The sequence below is a fragment of the Anas acuta genome, chromosome 17, assembly GCF_963932015.1.
Source record: "Anas acuta chromosome 17, bAnaAcu1.1, whole genome shotgun sequence".
Taxonomy (NCBI): Eukaryota; Metazoa; Chordata; class Aves; order Anseriformes; family Anatidae; genus Anas; species Anas acuta.
Genome location: NC_088995.1, coordinates 10,035,666 through 10,059,963, shown reverse-complemented (window position 1 = coordinate 10,059,963; position 24,298 = coordinate 10,035,666). Strand labels below are relative to the sequence as shown.

The 24,298-nt window shown below is 37.7% G+C and overlaps 1 protein-coding gene and 1 long non-coding RNA gene across 2 annotated transcripts in view; one reads left to right on the top strand and one right to left on the bottom strand.

Annotated features, from left to right (window-relative positions):
* Positions 1 to 12,133, top strand: part of LOC137841211 (uncharacterized) — a 37,048-nt gene extending 24,915 nt beyond the window's left edge. The window contains exons 4-5 of the long non-coding RNA XR_011088488.1: positions 10,907 to 10,957; positions 11,096 to 12,133. This is a non-coding gene — a long non-coding RNA (uncharacterized lncRNA). The remainder of the gene's footprint in view (positions 1 to 10,906; positions 10,958 to 11,095) is intronic.
* MAPK1 (mitogen-activated protein kinase 1) overlaps positions 1 to 24,298 on the bottom strand; it is a 37,007-nt gene that overhangs the window by 4,690 nt on the left and 8,019 nt on the right. The window contains exons 2-8 of the mRNA XM_068653893.1: positions 15,180 to 15,362; positions 13,359 to 13,548; positions 8,295 to 8,411; positions 6,117 to 6,231; positions 5,381 to 5,512; positions 3,435 to 3,544; positions 1,871 to 1,998 (exon numbers count right to left, since the gene is read on the bottom strand). Of these exons, the coding sequence (XP_068509994.1) occupies positions 1,882 to 1,998; positions 3,435 to 3,544; positions 5,381 to 5,512; positions 6,117 to 6,231; positions 8,295 to 8,411; positions 13,359 to 13,548; positions 15,180 to 15,362 (964 nt within the window). The 3' untranslated portion in view covers positions 1,871 to 1,881. The remainder of the gene's footprint in view (positions 1 to 1,870; positions 1,999 to 3,434; positions 3,545 to 5,380; positions 5,513 to 6,116; positions 6,232 to 8,294; positions 8,412 to 13,358; positions 13,549 to 15,179; positions 15,363 to 24,298) is intronic.

Sequence of the window (24,298 nt, the reverse complement as noted above, 5' to 3'; positions counted from 1 at the left end):
TGCTTATATTTAAACTGCTGTGAAACAGAATATCTAATAATTCTAACCACAGATTTGTACAATTTACCAGCATATCATTATCAAGTTAAGTAAAATACTTCACTTTCAGCATCATATCAACCAAATAAACTTTTCATAATAGCACTCAAAGAAATTTCCCTTAGCACTGGATCACCGATAGGTATCTTTATCCCTGATCCTTTTATCCCTTAATCCCTAACACAACCTAGGTAAGTGTGGTCTGGACAAAGGGGAAAGGAGCAGAGATCATAAACTGATTTGCCACAATGTTAGCTATTTGTTCTCCCTCCTTGATTCTATGGCCTTTTAATAACAGGTTTCATCTTACTCCATTTATGTTATTTTCTTTCAAATTTGTGCATGTACTCCTAGTGGCTCTTGTACAGAATTCACTTTAGAAAATACAGAAGAGAAACAGGTACCAGCCATGTTTTTGCACCCCAGTTCTAATTCTATTGGTAATGCCCAACTAATAATAATAATAGCCAAGAGTATGAACCTCAGATTTATCTAAATTTTAATAATTAACATAGCTTTGAATGTTAGCTAGTAAGCTTCACAAATGAAACACTTTCTGAAAATCAAAATTACTTCTGTTGTGAACTTTGCTATTCAACACAATTATATTCAATATTCAAACTAGTGACAACAGAAGTTATTCCTGTTAAAGTAAAAACTATTTTCAACAGTTTCCTCAACTTTTTTTCCTTTCTACCAGTGCAGCATTAAATAAAAGAAACTGGAGGTATAAGCAATACAGAAACTGAAATCCCATTTTTAGTGCAGAAAAATTACTGGTTATAGCAAAGCAATAAAGTTTCTACATAGTGCTGTCAAGGTCTTAAGATTTCCTGCAATGGAGACACTCACAGGCTAAACTTAACCTTTCTGCTAGAACTGCCAGGCAGAGATGGTACTTGTAGAATGTTCATAGAGAATAGCACAGGATCCATTTTTAAGCCCACAAAATAGGCAACACATATTAGGCTGTCATCTTTGGGTTGTTTTTCTTGTCTAGCCACAAAGCTTACGTACTTTAAACCACTAGCAGTATCACTGAAGTTTCTCAAGTGTTGGAAAAATTATTCAGGTAAGTATTTAACAAATTTTGTACGAAACTAGTGAGACCTGCAAGCCTCATGGTATATGAAGACCAGTTAAGTTTATTGATTTGAAAAAATAAAAGTGTCAGAGACAGCAAATATCAGTACATTTTAAATTAAGAAAGTTTAAATCTTCGAAATATTAGCAAGTATAATCATAATTAATTTAAGAAAAAGTAGACAGCTATTTACTCATACAATTATTTCAGAAGTACTGGAAGTTACACTGAAGTTTTACGGTTCTGGGATTGTTGTTTGTTTTTAAATAGTTTAAAAGGTTTCTCCTCTGCACATTACATTTAAGGAAGAATTTTTTAAAAAGCATTTGAAGTCATATGACAAAATACTCTAGTATCTTGAATGAAGATCACTGTCCCTTTGACAAGTTTTTCAGTTTTGTTTTTTTTAGTAAAATTTGCATTTCAAAGCGTTCACATAGCTTTTATTCTGAGAAGCACTAATTAAATGTAATTCTTATTCCTTAAATGTAATCTAAAAAGTAGGTAAACATCTCAAGACAATTGCCTGGATTCCCTGTAGACACTTCAGTGTTGCAGAGTAAAATAAACCCATTTCTTCAGTAACAGAATAGGACTGATGTCAAAGGAATAAGCAGAAAGTTTTTACTTCAGGAGCTTGTTAGCATATCAGTAGAAACAGTCGGTTATACATTTCCCTAGTGGTAACCAGAGAGTTCCAGAATTCTTTCCCCCTTCCCAAATGGTTTCTTATTGCTGTGACTTTACCTATGCACAATTTAAGATGGATATCCTGGCTGGAATCTAGCAGTTTCCTCAAAAATCAGTTCTTTCAGCTTTTCCTTCGGCAAGTCATCCAACTCCATATCAAACTTGAAGGGTGCTTCAGCTACAGGCTTAATAATATAGAGAGACATTGTTATTTATTTATTTTTAGTGTTACTGGTCTGTTAAATTTCATGCAGTCCCTGTATGGGAAAACAATCTGAAAATAATGTGCTTCACAAAAATGTCTAATATTGTGCCATCTTCAAGGAACAACTCCTTCTGGTAGTCCCTTATGTCTTTTATTAGTTCAGTTTACCAAATTGAACCATAAATTGAATCATAGCAAAATTTAAAACATAAGGTAAAATATTTGAAAAAGTAACTTAGTAACTACCTGAAGAAAAAATGATCTGAAATATTGTACTGTCCCCCTCCTTATTTCTTCCTCCCCTCCTTCTTCACCAGAAGTAACCAAAAATCCCACCAGCATAATATGAACTACAGCAAGTTCAGTTTTGTGGGCTTTTAAGTGTATAAACTAATGGCAAACTTCATTCTCCTCACTTTATATCAGCCATTATGAAACAAAACCACAGTGAACTGCTAAGTTCCATTTTCAGGGAGCACTCCCTTAGCATCTATTCATTTTTTGATGAGTTTCTAAAATGTAATACTAAAATAAGAAATATAAAATAAAGGAAGAACATCAATTTCAAGTTAGGAGTGAAGTTAAGCAGACTGATTTTCTTCCCTTATTTTTCTTTTTATTAAATGATGCATGTTTAAACTACTACTGTACATCTCTACACACAACCAAGTCTTTTTAATCTCAAAGAAAATTAAGAATGCAAAAAAACAGACATCAAGTAAAGCCTAGCAATTACACTGTTCAACTGTTCATCATTTAAAAAATGTTTGGAATTTCATTGTTTTTGCAGTTGTATGGTTCAAAGGAGAACATGTACAGATGTTTGCTTAGAAAGGTAATAATACAATTAACTTGTAGGCACCCAACTAAATGATACACTAAAGTTTATTTTTTCCTAGATCTATATTATAATGCCTGATTAATATAAATTATGGTTTCCAAAGAACAAATGCATGGCTACCTTTTTGATAGAGATATGTCTGAGTAAACTGAGCAATAAACCATTTAAGAGTTGCAGAGTTTAAATATTGCAATGGAAGATTAACACTGTAAAATTTCTTGAGATGCCTAAAAAGAAATAATGTAATTTTGAGATGTAAAGAGCACCTGCAAGTCTTTAACTGCATACTATTTGTATCTCAAGTTGTAATACTTCAGGTGCAATATATTCTTCTGAAATCTATCAATATGCAAATCACTATTCTAAATGTCCATGGGGAACCAGAATGCAAATACTTGTCTTGTGTAATTATGGTAAGTACATAAACACATGCTATGTGAACACATTTCTAACCATTCTGGTAAACTGACAAAATTAATTCTTCAACTCCATTATGACAGTATATTGTCCTTAATCTAATGAAAAAATAACGTATCATTTAATCAACAACATTTACATTTTAACAATGTCTTTACCTCATCACTTGGATCATAATACTGCTCCAGATATGGATGGGCTAAAGCTTGCTCCACTTCAATTCGCTTATGAGGATTAAAGGTCAACATTTTATCCAACAAATCAAGTGCTAAGAAGAACAAAAGTAAGCAAGAGTTTAATATTCACTACAAACCGTGAAGCACAAGCAATGTTAAAGACAGGCTACATAGAAAAGACAGGCTTCCCTAAGTTTTGTGTTAATTTCAATTCACAGCTGGAATTCCCCAGCTGTACCAGCAGCAGCAGAAACAGTAGAATGCTTCCTTTAACTTGGGTAGTATGCCTTTCCTCTGCTCACCCTATCAGCGTTCCTAAGTTACAACTGCCTTTGGCACGATCTGGTAGGTTTTAGGAGCAAGCCTATAGAACATACACCCTTTCGAAGACTGTACAGTGTCAGAAATAATGTTAAGGGAAAGAACTGCACAGACCTCTATGGCACAAACTGCTTTCAACTACAACAGAAACAGATTTTTTTCTTCACTCAAAAATACGCTTTGAATTTTTGGCATAGAAATCCAAAACAAGATAGACCTTGTCTGAAATGAAGTAATCACAAGTATATTCTCATTTTGAAAAGAAAACTGAACTATTTAATGATGAAAATGTCATCCAGAAGTTAAAGAATATTATATCTTCATAGTACACTATAAGTAACCTAGAATACACTCTCCAGCTAAAGATGCAAATATGTTCACAGTTGTGAGATTTAGGCAAAATCTGTAGAAGACAACTTGTAAAGAACCCATAGAGAACCTGAAGATCCTGTAAGACAGAGTGTGAGGTCTGATGAAACTCTGGATGAATGTTACAAATCAGAGTTACTGCAGTTGTTCAGCTACTTCGGCTGTAACACATTTTTCTTTTCTTGGAAATGGAAACAAAATGATTCTAAAAGCAAGACGACCAAAGACATTTGCAGAATCATTAAGTTCCATTCCGTTTCTCCTCCTTGTCACATTATTTACAGCAAAACTCAAATTTCTCACTGCATCGAGGCAGTTCTAGCTTTGTATCAGGTTAAGATGCCCGGACAGATACAAAGCACTGCAGAATATACAGAAATTTAACAGCACATTGAACGGCAGCTTTAAAAAGCTACAAGGCTTGCATAACAATCAGCATTAAATATTTTCATGCAGTTTCCCCAACACTGGAAACTCACATGCTTGCTCCATGTTGTGCAGATTGCTTTTTACTGAAATGATGGCAAACAGCTTTTTGAAAGACTGCTGTCAAAGCTACTCTGAAGATTTAGATGAAAAGGTGTTATGGAAGTCATGCTAACTGCATGTTCCCCCAGCAGCTGAGCACGTCGGCATGGCTGCAATTTGCTGTCAGAAGCTCACAGAAAAAAATTCTCACACTGATGAGCACTACAAAAGCAGAATAAATCACAGCTGTTTTTCCCAGTGATGGGGATGATCAGCTCTACAGTTCCATCTGCAGAAGTCAGCTTTTTCATGACAGTTCAGTACCTGTTCACGTTCACTAAGAGTGAATTATCCTATCAGCTCAAAAAACTCATGTGACGTGAACTGTGTCAGAGCAATTAAGAGCGCTGTACCATGAATACAGCAATCCTTAAACTATACATAGATGTTAGAAAGAAATAATAGTTACATACAAAAACAGCAAACGTCCAATGCCAACATTCAGTACTTCAATGAACTACACTTTCAAAGACAACAATAGCTGGGATTTCCTTTTTTTTTGTTATAAAGAAGTTAATGATCAAACACCATACCACATAATTTTAGACATTTTTAAAATTATTTTAAAAGATAAGTTGGTAGAAGAGTTTCATGCTTATTTATGATTTTACACCTGACTTATACAGCTGTTTTAAGGGACCTGAATGTTCTATTTTGGTATTCATTTCCACTTTTGAATATCTATTACAATGTAATAGAGTATAAAATACCTTTGGGGTCAGCATTTGGAAACAGCCTGTTCCATGGTACCTTGTTTTTGTGTGGTAGGGAAAGCAAATAGTTTCTGGCCTTTAAATTTATTATACAATTCAAATCTTCTTGGGAAGGGGATCCAAGTATGCCTATTAAAAAAAAAAAGAAATAAACTACTGCATTTCAATGAAAAAGTACATTAAAAACAGTCACGTCATACTTGCTAAAACTCAACATTAAAACTGCTAGGAAGAAGATTCCACACTAAATGTCTTAACTGCAGAGAGTACTCTAGTATTTTTAGAAACCTTACCTTTACTGAAAAGATTTAAGTTAATTTTTCTCATAAATAAACAACTGCATTTGAGTTTTCCAATTATCAGTACTTTGTTTACAAGATCCGGTTGGTATAAGTGGCTCGCGCATAGAAATTTTAAAAAATTAACTTGGACCTATTGGTGTATTTGAGCTTTTTTACCTTTTAAAAAAGCATCTACTGATATAATAAATAAGTATCCTCTTGCTGCCCCTCAAATCAATGATTTACTACAGAAATCACTACAGGAAACAGAAGATGCAGCTATAAACCCATACATTATATATTCTTGAAGATACTTCATGCATACATAGTAGCATAGGTTAAAGGAACTACAAAACCAAGAGAAAGAGAAATGGCTGACCAAAGCTAATGTAGTGGTAGAAAAGATGGAGAGAGACAGATATGGAAATGCCACTTCATTATATAAAGCTTACCAAGGATATGGTTAAGTTGGTCAAGGTAGTGTTTTCCTGGAAAGATAGGTCTGTTGGAGAGCATCTCTGCCAGAATACAGCCTACTGACCAGATGTCAATAGACTTGGTGTAACCCTGCAAGTAAAGCAAAGCAAGATTTTTGTTCAAATGTATTTTTGCATAATTGCAGTAACATGATACTTCAGTAAATTTTGAAAGTACAATGATGCAATTTTTTTTAGATGAGTCATGCTCATTCATGCTGTTTTATTTTTCTTGTACAGAATCACAGAATCATCTAGGTTGGAAAAGACCTCTACGATAATCTATTCCAACCTTTAATCTAGCACTGCCAAGTCCACCATTAAACCATGTCACTAAGCTCTACAACTACGCTTTTCCTGGAGACCTCCAGGGATAGTGACTCCAGTACTTCCCTGGGCAGCCTGTTCCAATAGTTCACAATCCTTTCCATGAATGAAGTAATTCAGTATTGTGTATCAAAAACACTGCTTTGAAGGTGTAGCAAGAACTATGTTTTTCCAAACATAGGTATGTTTTTCCAAAAGGATTCTGTAAGTTCAGCTGTACATACTGCCATCCACAAATTTCTGAGACTCCCTAGTTCTATAGCTAATTGACAGTAACAAATTTCAGAAATGGGCCTTATACTAACTTAAGAAACTTTAAAAGTTCAGAAACCTTTAGAGTATTGTTTAGTCTATAGCTCCTAACAGCATGCTAAACACATGGGGAAAAAAGCCACACTTCCGAATAGTACAGGATCTAAACACCACACAAGTCAGTAGGAAACCTTCAGCATTGAAGAGGTGAAAGGACAAAATGGATTTTTGGTAAGGTGACTTGTAAACACAATAGGTAAGGAAGTAGTAAAGATGATGTGAGAAGGCCAACTGCAGGAAACAATACTATGCTGAGAAGAACTGAATGAACTATTTTCAAGTGTATAACCTATGTTATACATAAGGAAAGGCTCTGATTCAGAAGTGTATTTACACTACTGCTTGGGTAATAATGCAAGGGCAACTTTACCTCAGGAACCCTTGGCCCTATAAACTCCCTTGTCCTATTCTCCCATAGCCTGCTGTGCACTACATCCCCTCCCAGTAGCAGGGACCTTACAACAAAAGCTAGTGATTGCTGAATCCACAGCTGACTCAGCACCAGCTCCTCATGGTGTGATCATTCAACAGCGTTTTCAATGCACTAATTCTGAAAAGTCTCATTATAGACCAGGAATGTTATGAGCTGACCACCTCTTAAGAAACACACAAAATATGTTCTTGTAAAAGTTGCTGATAAATGTATGAAAATATACAGAAATAAGATTAAGTTGCCCTACTTTTAAGGCCTCAGTGGAAGTTTAAAACACAAGAAGCCTAAAAAACCCCTCCACTGAGCAGATATTTATTTTCTAAAAAGCGCATTAAACACACTATTGCCACAAGAAATCAAACCCAACTACCAGTTATCCTATGGAGGCAAAGTCTTTGGAGAACATAAGATACAGACACAGGTGTCACATTGGTATTTTACTATCAAGTATGTGGTTGTAGAAACTAATGCAAAGTTTATGAAAGATACCCATTAGTCACACCATACAGAAATTGGATTCACCTTAACAGAGGTAAATGTAAGAATAACTCCACATAAAAGGAAAAAAAAAAAAAGGATGACTTGATTAAGATTGTGAACGCAAGGAAGATTGACATACAGCAAAGATCACATGCCTTCAGAATCAGACTCACCCTCATTATGCATTCTAAACCTAAGTTAAGACATCAAGATAATACTAAGGCAACATTTGCAAGCGTTGTTGAACACAGCACTAAAATGTTGTCATTACTAACAGTTCTGTCCTGCTCTATAAAAGAGAGCATCTGACAGAAAGAAGTCTTATGAATAGCAAGGAACTGGGCGTATGGGAACTCACGCACATGTTTACTCAGTTGTAGTATCCAATAATTGTATCTGGAATCACAAATTTATTACAAAAGAGTAGTTATGCTGTAAATCCAGCATCCTGTTTTCTCAAGACTATGCATGCATCCTGATTCTTAAAAAAATAAAAACAAAAAAAAACAGCACAGAAGGGGCAGGAGGGCAGAGAAGAATTTGATCCTTAGAAGTGAATAACCAGCAACAGAAGCATCACAGCAATACACTATGGTTCTTACCTTAGAATTCAGCATGATTTCAGGAGCCCTGTACCAACGTGTGGCCACATACTCTGTCAGGAATCCTGTGTGATCATGGTCTGGATCTGCAACACGAGCCAGTCCAAAGTCACAAATCTAGTTTAAATTAAAAAGGAAAAAAAAAAGCATATTAGACATAGAGCTTCCAGTACTACAACATTACTAATTCACCTTTCCCCAATCTGTGATGCAACACTTAAAGACAGTAATGCTAGCCTGTATTTCTAGAAATAAATTATTGCACAAACATTAGGATAAGTATTTTGGATGCAATACATAAAGAATTAATTGGATAGGGCCTCATACAGGGGTCAAGGAGAATAAATAGCCTGAAGAGCTTGAGAGGAAAAAATAGTTCTGGTGCGCAGTGTATGTTCTACTATGGGCTTATTTAACAGCTTCTCTCACAGGTAGATGGCAAAGTATACTGCTCCAGCTTGTTAGTAGACATTTACCAGAAAATGACAAGAGTTTAAGATGCAAGAATTGATGACCAACACATTTGAAACAGCTCAAAACCCTGCTACCATCCCAACAGTGTATCTTTGCAATAGAAACATCATGAGATAATGGTAGGCTGGAAAATACAGGTTGCTGAAGAAAGCACAAGCTTAACAAAAATAAACCAACCCAGAAGAAAACATGTTTTGATTCTATACCAGAAAAAAAAAAATCTAACAAAAAAAAAATCCCTGACTTAGACTAGTGAGTTCAGCAAAAAGGAGAGCTTTTTTTCGTCTATACTCTGGTAAAGAAGATTCATGGCTTTCAGAGCTACTTACCATACTCTCTCCAAAGAGAAATTAAGAAAATAAGAAAACTGAAAATGTGAAGATAGTGTTCTAGAGTATGACAGCTGTTCTTTCTATCATCCAATAGGTAAATGCAAACATGTTGACTGCCAAATCAGATACACTTTTATGCTTTTGCTGTCACCAAACAAATTATGATAATGACCAATTTCTACATGAAGTGTATTTACTTGAAATGCCCTCTTTAAAAAACAAAGCATCAGATGTAGGGGTAGCAAACAATTAGGAGGTTCCTCTGATGAACATATTTTATAATAATTTACTACTTGATAGTTAATTTTGCACACTGACTGTATTAAAAATGTGAAATCATATGTTACAGTTAATGTAGTGGGTAACCCTACCAAAAATGCAGTAGCCTCACTGCACCCTGACAACCTACTCCTTTATTTTCCTTGAGAGACAGCCTACGAAACAACTGATATAGCTCAGTTAAGGAAGAAGTGATTCAACTGAGCAAAAGCTACATCTGAAATATAACATTTGGCAGGAGACCGTTAAACAGAGGGACTGATGTAAAGGCAGTGATGAAACTCAGAAGCCAGCCTGCATTGGACGACTCAGATATTTGACTCCAGTTACATATAATAATAAAATTTAAAAAGCATCCTTGGAAAACAACAAAGAACAAGAACCCTTTTAAGCATGTCAAGGTTTTCCCAAGGCTATGCAGACAGGGCAAACTGCCTTGTATGCAATTAGCAGTTTACATAAAGAGAACCGACACAAATAATCAGAAAAGCCTTCTGGAAAAACAGAGGTGAAGAAACTGTAGAGGACAACCTTATGGACTTCAGAAAATAATTAGGCAGACAAACTTTTTGCAACCTCTTCCTCCTAGCCTCACAAAAAAAAAAAAGCTAAATGAGACTACAGATTTCGCAGAATTAAAGGAATACACGAGCAAACTGCTATGATTTGTTATTATTAAGGCAAAAGAAAGGCTCCATCCAGTCCAGTGCGAGAAGAAAGAACTGAATTTAAGAAGATGTCTGTGAATCTCTCAACTCAAGTAGAAGAAAGTAGCACATGGGATGGAAAGGAAGATTAATGAACAAAGAGAGCTCATTAAAATGACAAAAAGCCCATGCTGACTACAGCAGAAGCAGGTTAAGCAGAAAAGAAGAAACACCACCAGTGAGAAAGGCACCAAGGTTGAAGCTGTAAGAAAGAAAGGCTTTTGGCTGTTAGCAGTGTTTTCACCAGCTGCAGAGCTAACCAGGAGTATTAACCAGACAAAATAAAAGAGAAGCCGGAGAGGTCAGCATTCTGCCTGAAGTCCTCAGTGCAAGGGAGGAAGAACAGAGACCGACTGTGCCCAGCGAGGGCAGGCAGTTCTTGCCCTGTGGCAACAAAGCATATTTAGCAGAGCAGCCACCCTATTTAGGGAAAAAAAAAAAAGTTGCAAATCCACTATGCCTATTCCACTATTAATTGGTAAAGTCACTGTACAATAAGAAAATAGGCTTCTCAATCAGAAGCAAAACAAAACAAGAAAAATTGTGTGAAGGCAATATAATGACAGGCAGAACATTTAGGGCATTTTGACTAAGTCATAGAAGAGAATAAAAAATGTGCACATAATGAAAGACCCAGTCAGTGCTTCGTGCTTTGGAGAAACAGAACAGATGCTACTAAGAGAGAAGGAGTAATTCCTCCATTAAATAATTTTAAACACCCAACATCCTATTAATATATTTAGCTTCCAATTCTTGAAAACAATGTTTTTGCAATCACTTACCACATAAGCATTTTATTAATTTTTTTTTTTTTTTACAGATATGGCTTAGAATTGGACGAAGGTATCAAACAGATGGGAAGATTTATGAGGTTTGTGTACATATGATCATTTACTAAGCACACTAAATGAAATCCAACAGTGCAACCAATACACTGAAATATCAGATTGTATCACTGAATACTGTGTGCATCTGTGTATGGATACTTAGGAATACATTTCTTTCCTAGAAATTGAATCTATGTTCGTGAGGTCAAGATTACATTTGAAGGAGAAGAAAGACAGTTCTCTTAACTACAACTTCTAGGACACTGAGCTCCGTAAGAGATCAACAGATCTGTCTCCCAATACCATTAAAGAAAGAAGCTAACCACTGAAAATGAACACACTTTCTATTTTTGTTCCTCTGAAAGCATGATTTAAAGTTGTCCATTTTCACAGTACGCTATGTTTTGAATTTATGTGCAATAAATCACTTTGTAGTCATGGACATATACATACCAGACACACATGGGCAGAATGGCCCTAAAAGAAACAAGTTAGTAAAAAATCTGCAACCGTCCAACAAGACCTAACTTTCTTACCAATTCTGTTATTTGTACTTCAGATGTGGTGTTAACACAACACCAGAGTCCCCTTCAGGTTATGAAAAAGCATGTGCTGTCATACAGACTACCATATGCTGCACTAGGAAAGCGCACATCGCAGTGCCATGCTGTTTTTAATATCTTGGAAAGAAATTGGAACAGTACTTACTGATGTCATATTCCATTACTTTGTCATCCAGTGAGCTTAATTTCCTTTTCATGACCATCTTACTTGTCTTAAACCACTTTTTTTTCTTTAATTGCAGCACATGCACAGAACTACACTCAAACTCTTCCCTGTTTCTACCACAGTTGTAGATTTTACTCCATCTCTTTCACAAAGGGGTTAAGACCCTGAGGGGTCTACATTACAGCAGCTGCTGAAATCCCATAGCAAGAGTCAGAGTGGCTGGTCCAGCAGTTCTATGCCTTGAAAAAGGCTGGCAAGTAGCAGCAGGAATATAAAACAATCTAATAGTGCAGCCAGTATTTAGAATGAACCAGCATATGAACAGCAAGGGTTTTTTTTTGTTTGTTTTTTGAAATTGTGACAAATGTGTATGGCCAGCAACAGGCTTATATTTTGAAGAGGTTTTTGTCGTTTGTTTTTGTTTTAAATTAGAACACTAGAGTCACTTTAAAAACCAGCATAATTAGGTGCAACACAGCATGTAACTAACAGTTGTACCACATCAGATCAAAGTCACATGAACTCTCTAATCTCACTTCATCAGTGGCCAAGAGTAAATATTGAAGTGTACAAAGGAACACACTCCAGTTATTCTTGACTAGTCTCTCATCTTCTATGGATTTGCCACCATGAGACTCTAAAGCAGAGGTAGCATTAAAAAGTTTTTTCTTCTGCTAACTTGCTCCGTGTTTATTTTTTTAATTCACATTATCTTAATACCTACTCTGTGGTACCAATTTCCCCAGCTTAAAAATGCTGCAAGTTAACTACTACGTCCTCTTAGTCTGAGCATGCCACCTGCTCCTTTCATTCACCTCCACCTAAATTATTTTCAGTGGGTGAAGACAGTGAACACTTGATCTCTATTTATCCCTCCTACGCCATTAAGATTTTTATCCATTTCTATGATATTCTTTCTTTTCCTCAAACAGTATCTTCCTGCTGGGGAAACCTCTGCTAAACAGTTCTTTCTTAGATATTATCAAAGTACTCTGAAATCCTGATCTCCTTTTAAAAGGCTATCATGGGGAGAAGTGCTGGTTAAGGATAACACAGTACTTAAGACTCAAGAAAAACAAAGTCATAGAATGGCATGTTTTCTGTTCTATTCTTTATTTCTGTTCTAATTCTTCACACTTGGTTTGTTTTACTGAATGCCACTAAGCATCAAGCTGAAGTTTTTCAAGAATCATAACAGCTCTAAGATCATCCTTCTGTAGTATTAACTAATATAGAACCTGTGACTGAAAACGTAAATTAGGAGTGTTCTCTCTCCAACTGATTTCTCTGCATGTAATCAACACTGAGTTTCATGCATTATTTTAGCTGTCCACTAATATGAAGTCTTTTTCTAACACTGGAAAAAATAACAGTTTAAGCACAAAGAATCCAAGACTTGAAATACACAGTTGCCAGTTTACTTCCCAGGTGAACACAGTTCTGTTTAAGGTTAAGTATTTTCACCAGCTTTCAAAAAGGCTGTTTCAAAGCCAGCCTCCAGATGGAATCAGTGATGCATTCGTTGAAACAACATAACAGAGCTTAGCGTTCTAAAACATTAATAATTATTTTATCAAAACTAATAATGTTTTGGCAATCCTTCCAGGATAAAAAAAAAAAATCACATTAATCTCCAGTAACAAACCTGTGTTTGTAGTTACAGCAGGTAGTTTATGAAGACCACAGGAGCAAAATTTTTAAGAAATTTCCACTAACCTTGAGATCACAAGTGGTGTTAAGCAGCAAATTCGAAGGTTTGAGGTCGCGATGAAGCACATTGGCTGAATGGATATATTTTAACCCTCTCAGAATCTGGTAAAGGAAGTAGCAAATGTGGTCGTTGCTGAGGTGTTGAGTCTTTAACAGCTTGTAAAGATCTGTCTCCATGAGATCTTGCACAATGTATCTGTAAGGCATCAGATGTAAGGCAGCAAAACAAACCTGGTGTCATATTAGGTATCAACATATAGTACCCAGATGAAACTTCTGTAACAATTTGTCTACTTCATGACAATTATGGAACCATGTAGTTGTTTCTTGTATTACAAGTTCTGAATCAGATCAATTCTGTTACATGATGCAGACCTTTACAGCATTAAGAGGCACAGCACACGGTCCTCTCAAATTAATCAAACTATTTCTTTGTATTAGAAACTGATCTTTATTGGCATCTTAATATAACTGTGTTCCTAACCTACTTACCAGGAAATAAAAACTGTTTTAGTTTAAGGAGTAATAGGCTTTTGAGATACTTGCTTCCAGTTACATAAAAGCATGAAGGTAGAAAATCCAATCAATTCTGATCAGTCCCTGCCACCTCTCCACTTCAAAAGTGTTCTCTCTTACTATGTTTAATCAAGCTACATTGAACATAAATAGCCCTTCACCTAGCAAATTAAATTCTAATATTTTCCATCTGATAATTTTTTCCTAGGACTGAAATGAACTGAAAAGGCTCTACCCTGCTTTGACAGGAATCAGACAAAAAAAAAAAATTCCTCTCCCTTAATTCAACGTGGCTCCAAAACCTTTGGGTTATAGTTTCATGACCAAAATAGGATTTCACTAAAAAACATAACTACCACTCTAGTTGGGCATTTCCATCGCCTCCTTTGGATGCTGACTGGTCCACACAATTAGTCCATCTTTTTAGAGGCAGCATGCACTTAGCCAAAGTGGTCAAAGAAATGCAACCTCAGGATCCCAGGTAAGACTGACTGAACTCAAATACTATATTGCTGTTTTATTAAGTGAAAACATTTGACCTAGATTCAATTCAATTTCTGCCTTACGGTTTTTATTAGGCAGCCATCTGCAAAGAGCCTGGAAAGCTAATAGGAAACAATGTATACAGACTTCGGGAAATTAAAGCTGGTTGCCTCCAAACTAGGGTTTGTATCTCAGGTATCTCCCAATTGTGACTGCTTTGATATGTTAGATGTCCACATGAAGGGATATCTACATGAAAACAAGTTTCCCATTAAAGAAAAATGAGTATAACGAAAATGCCATATTTGCATATATTAATCAAGCACGTTTACCGGCCCACATGTAGTTTCAGACTACATATATGCAGGAAGCCCTGCAAGACTGGAGTGGGGGGTGGAGGGATCTTTTGCTTTATTTGCTTTTTGCCAAGATAAATCCTTTAAGAAAACTTTAGACAACTGTGCCAGTCTGGCTTTTCATTTTCTCCTCAAAGCAAACAGTTCTAAAAGAGGCTCTACTGAGAGGGAATGTAGTTTTAAGATTAAACAACTAAACTAAATCCATCTATAAAATGTTGAGTTCTTTGTCTTGAAAAATAGAAAATATTTTTTTTTTCCTTGAAAAAGAACAAAAAACTTGTTTTATCTAGGTTCAAATCTATCGACACACATCTAAACCTATCAAATACTATGAACTTTTATTTTAATTTACAATAATGAAATCCAACTTTTATCAGAATTCAGTAAGGAAGAGGATGAAAAGGGGGGTATAATCAAGACAGAAGGTGGCATCCACCTCCAAGTAGAATAACAAACTTAGAAAGGATACACATCTTTCATTTGTTCAATAGTTGGAGCTCTGATAATATCATTTATTCCAATAATATTCTCGTGCCTGAAGCGCAGTAAGATCTTAATCTCTCTCAGAGTTCTCTGGCAGTACGTCTGATGCTCAAAAGGACTGATTTTCTTTATAGCAACTCGAACTTTGTTGACGTTATCGTAGGCAGAACTAGAAGAGAATAACATTTTTAGAACATATAGCAAATTCATTCAGTTCAGAAAGCAAGAGTGTGAATCCATTTGTTTTTATGTTTATTTTATCAAATGAAGAGAGGCAACAGTGACAGATATCTTTTAACTTGCTGACAGTGCAACAATATTTTGTCTGTTCTTCAACTTATTTGGCTATCTGCAAGTTACAAGCTTTTCCAATCAACTTGAAGCCTGCTCAGGTACCTAAGCAATGAAAGTAGCGTTCATTTTCTTTACCACCCTGTGGAATAAACAAGTTTGAGTCTTTTCCTATATGCTGTAATCAAGAAGAAATTTGCAACGAAGTCATCTTGGGTTAACCCGTTCACTTTGGAGTGCAGGAGAGCTTTCAGAAATCATCTTTCAAGCACCAGAATTCCACACCCAAACTCCCGCGAGTAATTCCAATTGCTCCCACCTTTTACTCCTCCACTGAGCTACATTTCTGGCATCTCTGTGAAGAACAGACACTAACGAACCAAGGGATAGAGAATTTGTGAAAATACCTCTCCAAGTTCAAGTCCAAAGACAAGAGAGCTCCAGAAAGGAGATATACTGGATATATATTCACAGGAAACGAAAGCGAAGTGCACTGACGTATGGTGGGGACTGTGACCTGTATTAATGAACACACCCATGGCTACATTAACAGTACCTTGACTTAAGCCGCTCAGAGCAGCATTCAGAGCTACACCAACAAAGGAGCCCCAGCAGTTCTGCCCAGAATGCCTACCCATTTATAAAGAACACCACAGCCCGAGCCTAAGAAAGAGGCTTGGTAAAGGACACGTTTCTAAAATGCGGACTTAAGTTATTTCCTAAAAATGTTATGAATGGATGTTCTAGGATGTTCTCTGCAGTCTTGTTTATATGAATCACAAAGCATCTCATTACTATCATTTATCTAATTAAATTACCATAGGCTTTTAATATATTTAGAATTTAAATGCATGTATATGATTTTTAATATACATAGGCCTCCCTTGCTCCTTTCAAATTTATTTTTATTCACTACTACATTGTTTAGAAATTTAAAAAAATAATCAAGCCTATATTAAGACATTCCTGTTAGCCTCAACTATTTCACATGAAAATATAAACATACGAGCTAAACAGGCTTTACATTCTACAGATTTTCTACAATCAAATCCCAGAACATTCTCTGAAACCCTCTTAATTGGCCTTACTCTGTTGAGATGTCCAGGTATCTGATGATCAGGTAAAACAGAGTGAAATATGAAAATCCAGTTAGAAAATGGACAACTAAAAAGAATTCTGATGCCTAGTCACTTCAAGGTTCTTCTACCACAAAGCAGGTTTAGGGTGCAGTAATACGTTTTTGAGACGGTACTACCACCACTGTATGCAAAATCACTTTACATTTCTCATTTTCATTATTATAAGCAATACAGGATTTGTGCTGCCAGTAACTGTCTTCATCGTGTAAGTATTATCTATGCAGTGACTTCCTTTTTGATCGATTTACTACAGAATCACTGTCCTGTCTGCATCCCTAACTCAAGTCTATACGCAAATTTTATGTGCCTCTGGAAACAACGAACTCCAGTGCTCCAGAGGGTGCTTGGAAATTCCACACACCAAGCAAGTATTAATTATGACTGCTGTTACTACATATGTATAGATAACACATTAGCAGTTCACAAGTCCCAAAACAGATAATAAGAAAATGTCATAAATGAAACTCAATGTAGCCTTCAGGAGTACTTCCTCATTAGTTCTTAATTTGCAAGTCACCTGAGGTGTTTACAATATGCCAGCAAGGTATGTCAAAAACTGGAAAAAAAAAAAAGTAATAATTCTTTAAGCATGAGCAGCCCGTATCTGGGAAAAATAAAAATCTAACAGATCATTTTGCTGTAACAAACAAACCTACTACCTTCTTCTTTGTATTGACTGAAACCTATTTTTTCTCCCACAATGCAAAATCTCACTTCCTTTTAAAGCACTGGACAGCAGCAGCAGCTATGAAGAGCATAATGCCCAATATTCCAAAATGCCCAATATTTACCAATTGATGCTGCTTAAATAAAAGCTTCTAACGTCTTGCAATATTGGATAAATGCCTAAGTTACTGCTTCTCAAGTAAAGGTTGGTTACTGATGAAAACACGCGTCTTCCCTTGCACAGATGCAGTGAACCTGAATCTATCAATTAAACACGTGAAGAATTGCTCTCTTGTAGCTTAGTTTCACTTACAGTTCTTGAAGTATTTTCTTAGCAAAAGCTTTAGGCTATTATTTAAAAAATGATGGGCAATTTTCCTTTCAGATGGTTCAACTACGAAACTCATGATTCAGTGTGGAAAAAAAAGTATTTGCAGTAAAGATGCAATCAATTTCCTCCCCAGTGCACATTCTGCATACAGCCATTTCTCTGTGCGTATCAAAAGATCTCACCGCACTACTGTAGCTAGGCATGCATCACTGTTCCCACTGCACTCAGCTCAGGAGAGCAAAACCAAAGCTAGTTGAACATTAAAAGGGATTTATTTCTGTTAACTTTCTCAAACGAGATTTTTTGTAAATTGATTAAACATCTGAAACATGACTCGAATTCCTGTGAGCAAGAAGCTAACCATGCATTTGCCTGTGCAGAGTTATTTAAATAGCATGAATAACACAGGCACATAGAAAACCTATGTTATAAATTCAGCATTATTTCAGTCTCAGAGTTACAGCTCTCAATGAAAATACGTCTGAGTAAACTCCGTGACCCTTTAAAAACCAGCGCACTTTCAAGGAGACATGTGCTCCAAGACCCAGGAGATACTGACACTAAAATACTCAAGAAAAAATTTTGGCCACTAACAGTTTCCACATTCACTGACGTTTACAAGGAAGACCTGGTACCTGTGCTATATATTAGGCTGAACTTCAGTAGAACCAGAGAGTCATGTTTGCTGTCACGCACACGCTACAGACATATTGTTACACAATTTCATAGGCCAAATACCTATTTTGCTACATAGGAAACACTAAACTAATAAAACCGAGTCTCTGCAAGTCAGACTGAGCCACCTCCCAAAGCTTTTCCTGTTCCTCACAACCTGCACCCGACCTTTACCACCACCACCAGGTGCACCCACTGCTCTCCAGAGCACTGCTGCAGGAACACGTTGCTCTCACACCCAGTCCCTCTGCAGCGCTAGCAAATGGAACGGTGACTCTAAACAACGCAAATCCAAAACCCTGGTGCACTAACTTGCTGCGCTTATTAAACAGCTTACTTATCACTTAGCATAGGATTCATCTTGCTTAGCCTTAGCTAGCATTAGGGATCTAATTTTATGACAAATAATCGCCTGAGCTCCCCCTACAGTCCAAAAAGGAGTAGCTTCACATACACATCCCATCCAAGCACATCCTAAATTTAGATCATCTGCATTCTGGAAGTGCTGTTCCAGTGTGCACAGCCTAACCTAGCTGTGTAAACATTCAGCTTCTACTGAACCTCACAAGTGTTTATATTTTTATTGAAACAGTTAAATGGCACTGCCTTCGAAAGACACGAACCTTCTGTTACCAAGAGTTTTCTCCAGAGATGATCTGTAAAGTGAAAATAACAGTTCACATGCTAACAACTTTCCAAGTGCTGCTGTATAGCTTTCGGTTTATAATCCTTCACAACATGTACCAGTCACTGCACATGGGACTTCAGCAGTCCCTGGGTTATTCACATGATACTGAATCTAGTTACTAACACTACCTATCCAAAAAGAAGGATTTATCCCCCGTGCTGTGCAGCTCCACCAGCTGATGCAACCACAGCTGTGGATGCTATTTCTCTGTAACGTGATAAATTTAAATACAGATTTTGCAACTGCCCAACTCTAGCATACACATTATTACTATTTCAAGCTGTGGCTACTACCCCGTTGACAACCCTCAGTAACGCACCAGTATCTAAATACTTTTATAAGAAACCCTATAAAACTCAACACAAGCCCTAGTGCTTGGTAAGAAGCATCTGGCAAATACGTAACGAAGTTTTGACTCATCCTGCGCAGCTGTACAGCCCGGACGATGCGCACGTATAAGCCAGGAAGCCGTGCCACCCGGGGTGAACCCCAGCGACTTATCGCTTTACGACTCGGACTCCGGCTTCCTGCTCGCAGAGCCCAGGGCGGAGCAGCCTCCAAAAGGCACGGCCTGGGCGTGCGCGGCCGCAGCCGGGGCACTGGCAGGGAGCGGCAAAGTGAAGGCCGAGACCAAGGGCTGCCACGCAGCCCCTCTCTCGTTAGCTCCTTCTCAAGGGAGGAGAGCTTTTCACCAGGCAGAACAGGCCAAGTGCCAAAGCCGAGATCCTTGCACCCGCACTGGCTGCTGCGTATCCTCCCATCCATTTCTATCCTTCACGTGCCTCGTTTCGGAGCAGTGCTGGAACAAGTGAGAGCATGCTGCAGCTGCCGGGAGGAAAGCAGCCAGCTCCTGGCAATAGCTGCATCCCACAGAGGGCTGTTTCTTCACACAAGCATTGGAAAACAACTGCCTACTCCGTCAGCTCCCTCCATCCTCATTACACATCCCTGCCATGCTGCCCGAAGGCTTACCCCGTCCAGGGTTACTCCTCCAGCACTTCCAGGCTTGTTCACCTATGGCTGTTCTGCAGGCTGCTCTCAGCTCTGTGTTCGTACGCACACAATGCTACCGGCAAACGCCCTAATTACAGCCCTAAATAAAAGGCCGATTTGAAGTTTAAAAAGGATGTTTTATCAGTAGCTTTGTGTTGCTGTGGAAACAAGATTCCAAGGGCATGCCCAGGGATAGGAACCGTTCTGAAATACTGAATTCTGTAGCTTGCAGCGAGGAGAGGGAAGGAATAAAAAAATAATTCCCAAACAAACTGCTCTGTGAAGATCTTCAGTCTTCTCATTCGGTCTACATTTAGCTCAATCACAGATATTTCCACAACATGCTGACATTTATCAAGTTACAATGCAAATAGCTTAAACTTATTTTTAAGACTGCTGTGAGAAAAATAACACCATATTGTGATGTAGAGAACCAACAGTACCGTAACAGGCTGCTCACCACAATTCCTAGGGGCAAGGGAAGGCAGCGTTACGAGGTGTAGATTTCTGGAGGGGGCTGTCAGGTTGGGTGCTCTGTGCTTGTTTTTTGTTGTAAACAATCAGATTCTTCAGAATAATTAGTTTCTTATTTCAGATGAAAAAATACATGGAGCAGCCACAGTACGTTATTCTTTATCCAAAAGCAAAGACTAGAAATAGGATAAAAGCAGCCAAGTTTCCAGACATCCAGGCATGTGTCATTTTTATAACACTGAATACACTTCTTGTCCCCAACTGTAAACACCCAGGGTTAAAGAGATGTCTTTGACACTTTGTTCCACTTATTCATAATATTTTTGAAAATAAATAAGCATGTTTCTCATTAAAACTTTTTTTAGTACTACCTTACAGAATCATCACTTGCTTTTAAAAGAAACATGCACGTGTAAATCAGGTGTATTTGCCTTCTTTCAGCACACCCCAGGCTACGAAAAGACAACCAAGTTATCCTCAGAGTTTTCACTTCAGTTATTAGCTTTCTCTAAAAGATGACCTTAATAATGCAGCGCTTCCCAGGCTTCTCAGTTGTGAATTCAAGAAGTATAATTATTTCCCATTACATAAAAAACGGGTGATACTCAGTGAACCCAGGATTCAAAACTGTTTCTGCAGATTCTGTCTTAAGAATTCCCTTAATTTTATCTTAAGATTCATCTTAAGAATTCCCACCAATTCTCACAGGAAATATGGACAGTGATATATCTTGAATGTTTAAAGGTACAGTAAAAATAAAATGTCTCATTATCAGAATTAACCACTTTAATTTTGAGTCATTATCCCTCTCCTATGAAGGTGGGAGGAAAGAGTACTTTTTCCTTCTGCACCACGCATCAGTCTGATGAACTACAGCAACAAGGGTATCTCAGCATACTTCTACCTTCTTCCATTAAAGATTTTGTTTGACAGACTCTTAATTCCTATCATGGAGGAAATTTAACAGAGCCATGAAAATGGAGAACTACTTAAATATCAAATTCTTGGGGGAAAAAAAAATCCCAGCTTTGACACTCTAGCTGCTTTTCAAACTACAAAAAGATTACACAACTTTAAGTACACAAGCACCCCATACTTTCTCATGCTATACTGAGGGGGAAAAAAAAAGTCAAATATGCTGGAATTCAGCACTTCTGAATTATCTGTCAGCATGCTACAGGCACCCCCCATTGATTATGAAAAAACAGCTGTACCTGTCTCCTCAGTCTTTGTGAAACTCCCATAAGCACTAGCAGCCTATACAGAAAGAAGATGCCAGAAACTTGAATTCAGAACTGAGCTACTTCAGAGTAAGTTTGGGTACAAGAATTATACACTGAATTGCCATAAATTTGAGTGATTAAGAAACAGACCTTTTCTCACCCCTTGTACCAGCATGAAATAGACACACAGTTTTCAAGAGTAAGCCAGAAGAAACGTACAGTGGGTCCTCCTAAATGCAGCTATACAAGTACCTGATCGCCGAGTTCTCCACCATCTATAGTGTCGGCAAATTACCTCAAGTAATGAATTACAGGATGACCTCAGATTTATCTTAAGTCATCTTTTTGTCAAGGAAAGAAAAGCCAAAGAACACGCACTGCTGTAGCATACAGCCGTCAGCAGGCACTGGAAGTCACCATCTATTTTTCCCCATTTTCTCACATCGCATGGTACAAAACAAGGCAGAACAGGAAGACTGTGCACCAAGAGAACACTACAAGAACTATTTAGTAAATGTGACCCAACTTCCACTGGCGTTAGCTCAGCCTTACCTGGACATTCCTAATGCCATGCTACTGGAAAATTTGTTTTCTCATCTTTTGATCTGTCTGGATTCTAGTGCCACTGGACAGATTATTGTCTTGGGGCTAAGAAAATACAAATCTAAGTCTTTTAGCATGACTCCTTTGCAACACAAGGTCATACTTCATAAACTCCTCATGAATAGATCCATGTTCTTATCCCTTTTTTATCCGTTGTTCATCACAAAATGGCCAAGTTCTACTTTTTATGTTGTATTCCAGAGGATAACCTAAACAAGCTACTTTAACTCAGATCTATCATAACATTGACTGCTCGTCTTTTCCAAAGAGAGGGAGAAGAATCTTATGTCTAACAGAGTCCTTTATTTTAGCACGAGTGCATAACGAGATGTGCCCACAATCAATACAGACTGCTCTGTCATGCTTTTTGTTAACCTCTGCAGCTGGCTGGATTGCACTATAACTGCATTACCTTCAGCTTTGCCACCTACTTTTTCAGCGATCTTCCCTACATCCTTCAGCAGCAACCCTAGCATTAGGGGTTCCTAGCACAATTATGCCAACTCGCCCCACCCCTGCCCATGACAGAAGTGACTGATGACACCAGAGAGGTTTTATTTACTCTTTGGCAGTTTCTGACCTAGGACAGGTTATTGCCCTTCACCTCACAAATGCTTAAGGCACTTCTGTAACCTCCTGGAAGAGGTTTGTTTTCATTCATCTATTCAAATAATTCCATTAAGCTAAAAAGGCACAAATTTATTTTTCAGAATTTGAAAAGTAAAACCTGACAGAACCTTTCAAAGCATTATAATTTAAAACTATTTACTATGCACATAATAATGACTTGATAGCTTAATTCCTTATTTCACTCCTAGGATCCCAAAAATAAGTATCTGGTCCTGCAAAATGGAGTCTGTTCAATAAATTACTTTAGCCAGAAGCTCAGTCAATTCGTAAGCCCAGGTGTGGCAGACCAGATGATCTGTGTTTTGTTACCACCTATTAAGCTGAACTATGAACAGCAGCAATTCTAGAACTACACCTTAACGTTAGCATTAGAAAAATATTAGCTGTATGTCACCCAAGGTTCTGTCTGTGCTGTTTCATTAAAGCAGTCATTTAACTTCATGGTGCTCTGATGAATCTTAGCTGCTCCAGGAAACCCACCACTTCTCTCAGTTTCCTGTTTCTCCCTGTGCATATTTTTCTATGCATTTAGCTGTGTACCATTAGACTTCAAATCACCATGTGTGTCCACGCTGCTTTATATCACTTTAGCTCAAGATGGTCTTCAGAAAATGGAAGCACTGAACAGCCTCACACGCCTCGCTATTTTGTCTACTTTTTGCCTTCCTGCTTATCCTCCCATTTTAGATGTAAAGGTTCTCTGCTACCAATTATTGCTTTGGATAGCATCTATGCCAAATTTAACATTTACACAAATCTCACTGTTCTGTTCGAAGGCCCTTTGGCTATCCCTGAAACAAACCCCCCATCCCGAAAGCCCCCACTGCTGTACCTAGTTCCAATATTCTCCTTACATAACGTTAACGCAATTTCCATGGGAATCAGTTCTGGGTAAAATTGTTAGAGCTTGACAGCATCTCAGATAACCTAAAGGCAAAGGGAATTAAAAGGAGCCGCTGCAGTTCACTCCTCTCTTCGTGCCTGACAATCCCGCCCCTTTCTTGCTGTTTCAGTAGGGCCGGTAGCTTTCTTTGTGCCAAATCAGAGACCCGAAGCACCTCAAAGCCAAGCAGCTTAAGAATAGGAAGAGCAAAGCAGTCCTCTACCAGCATATTTCTATTCCCTTCCTGTGCCAGCACTGTCACTCACGTGGCTTTGCATTTGTCACATTAACTTGCTGCTTTTGTGTGTGTGTGTGTGTGTGTGGTGGTGGTGTTTTTAAAGTAACTTTTAGCCAAATCAGGTTTTGAACACTGCTCCCAGCAGCTGCGCAAGCACCAGCACAAGGGAGGAGGAAGGAATTCCATGACCTGCGGCAGGGCAGGAAAGGCTGCCCCTTCAGAAGCAGCACAGCCATAGATCAGCGTAAGTCAATCATGGAAACCACAGCTT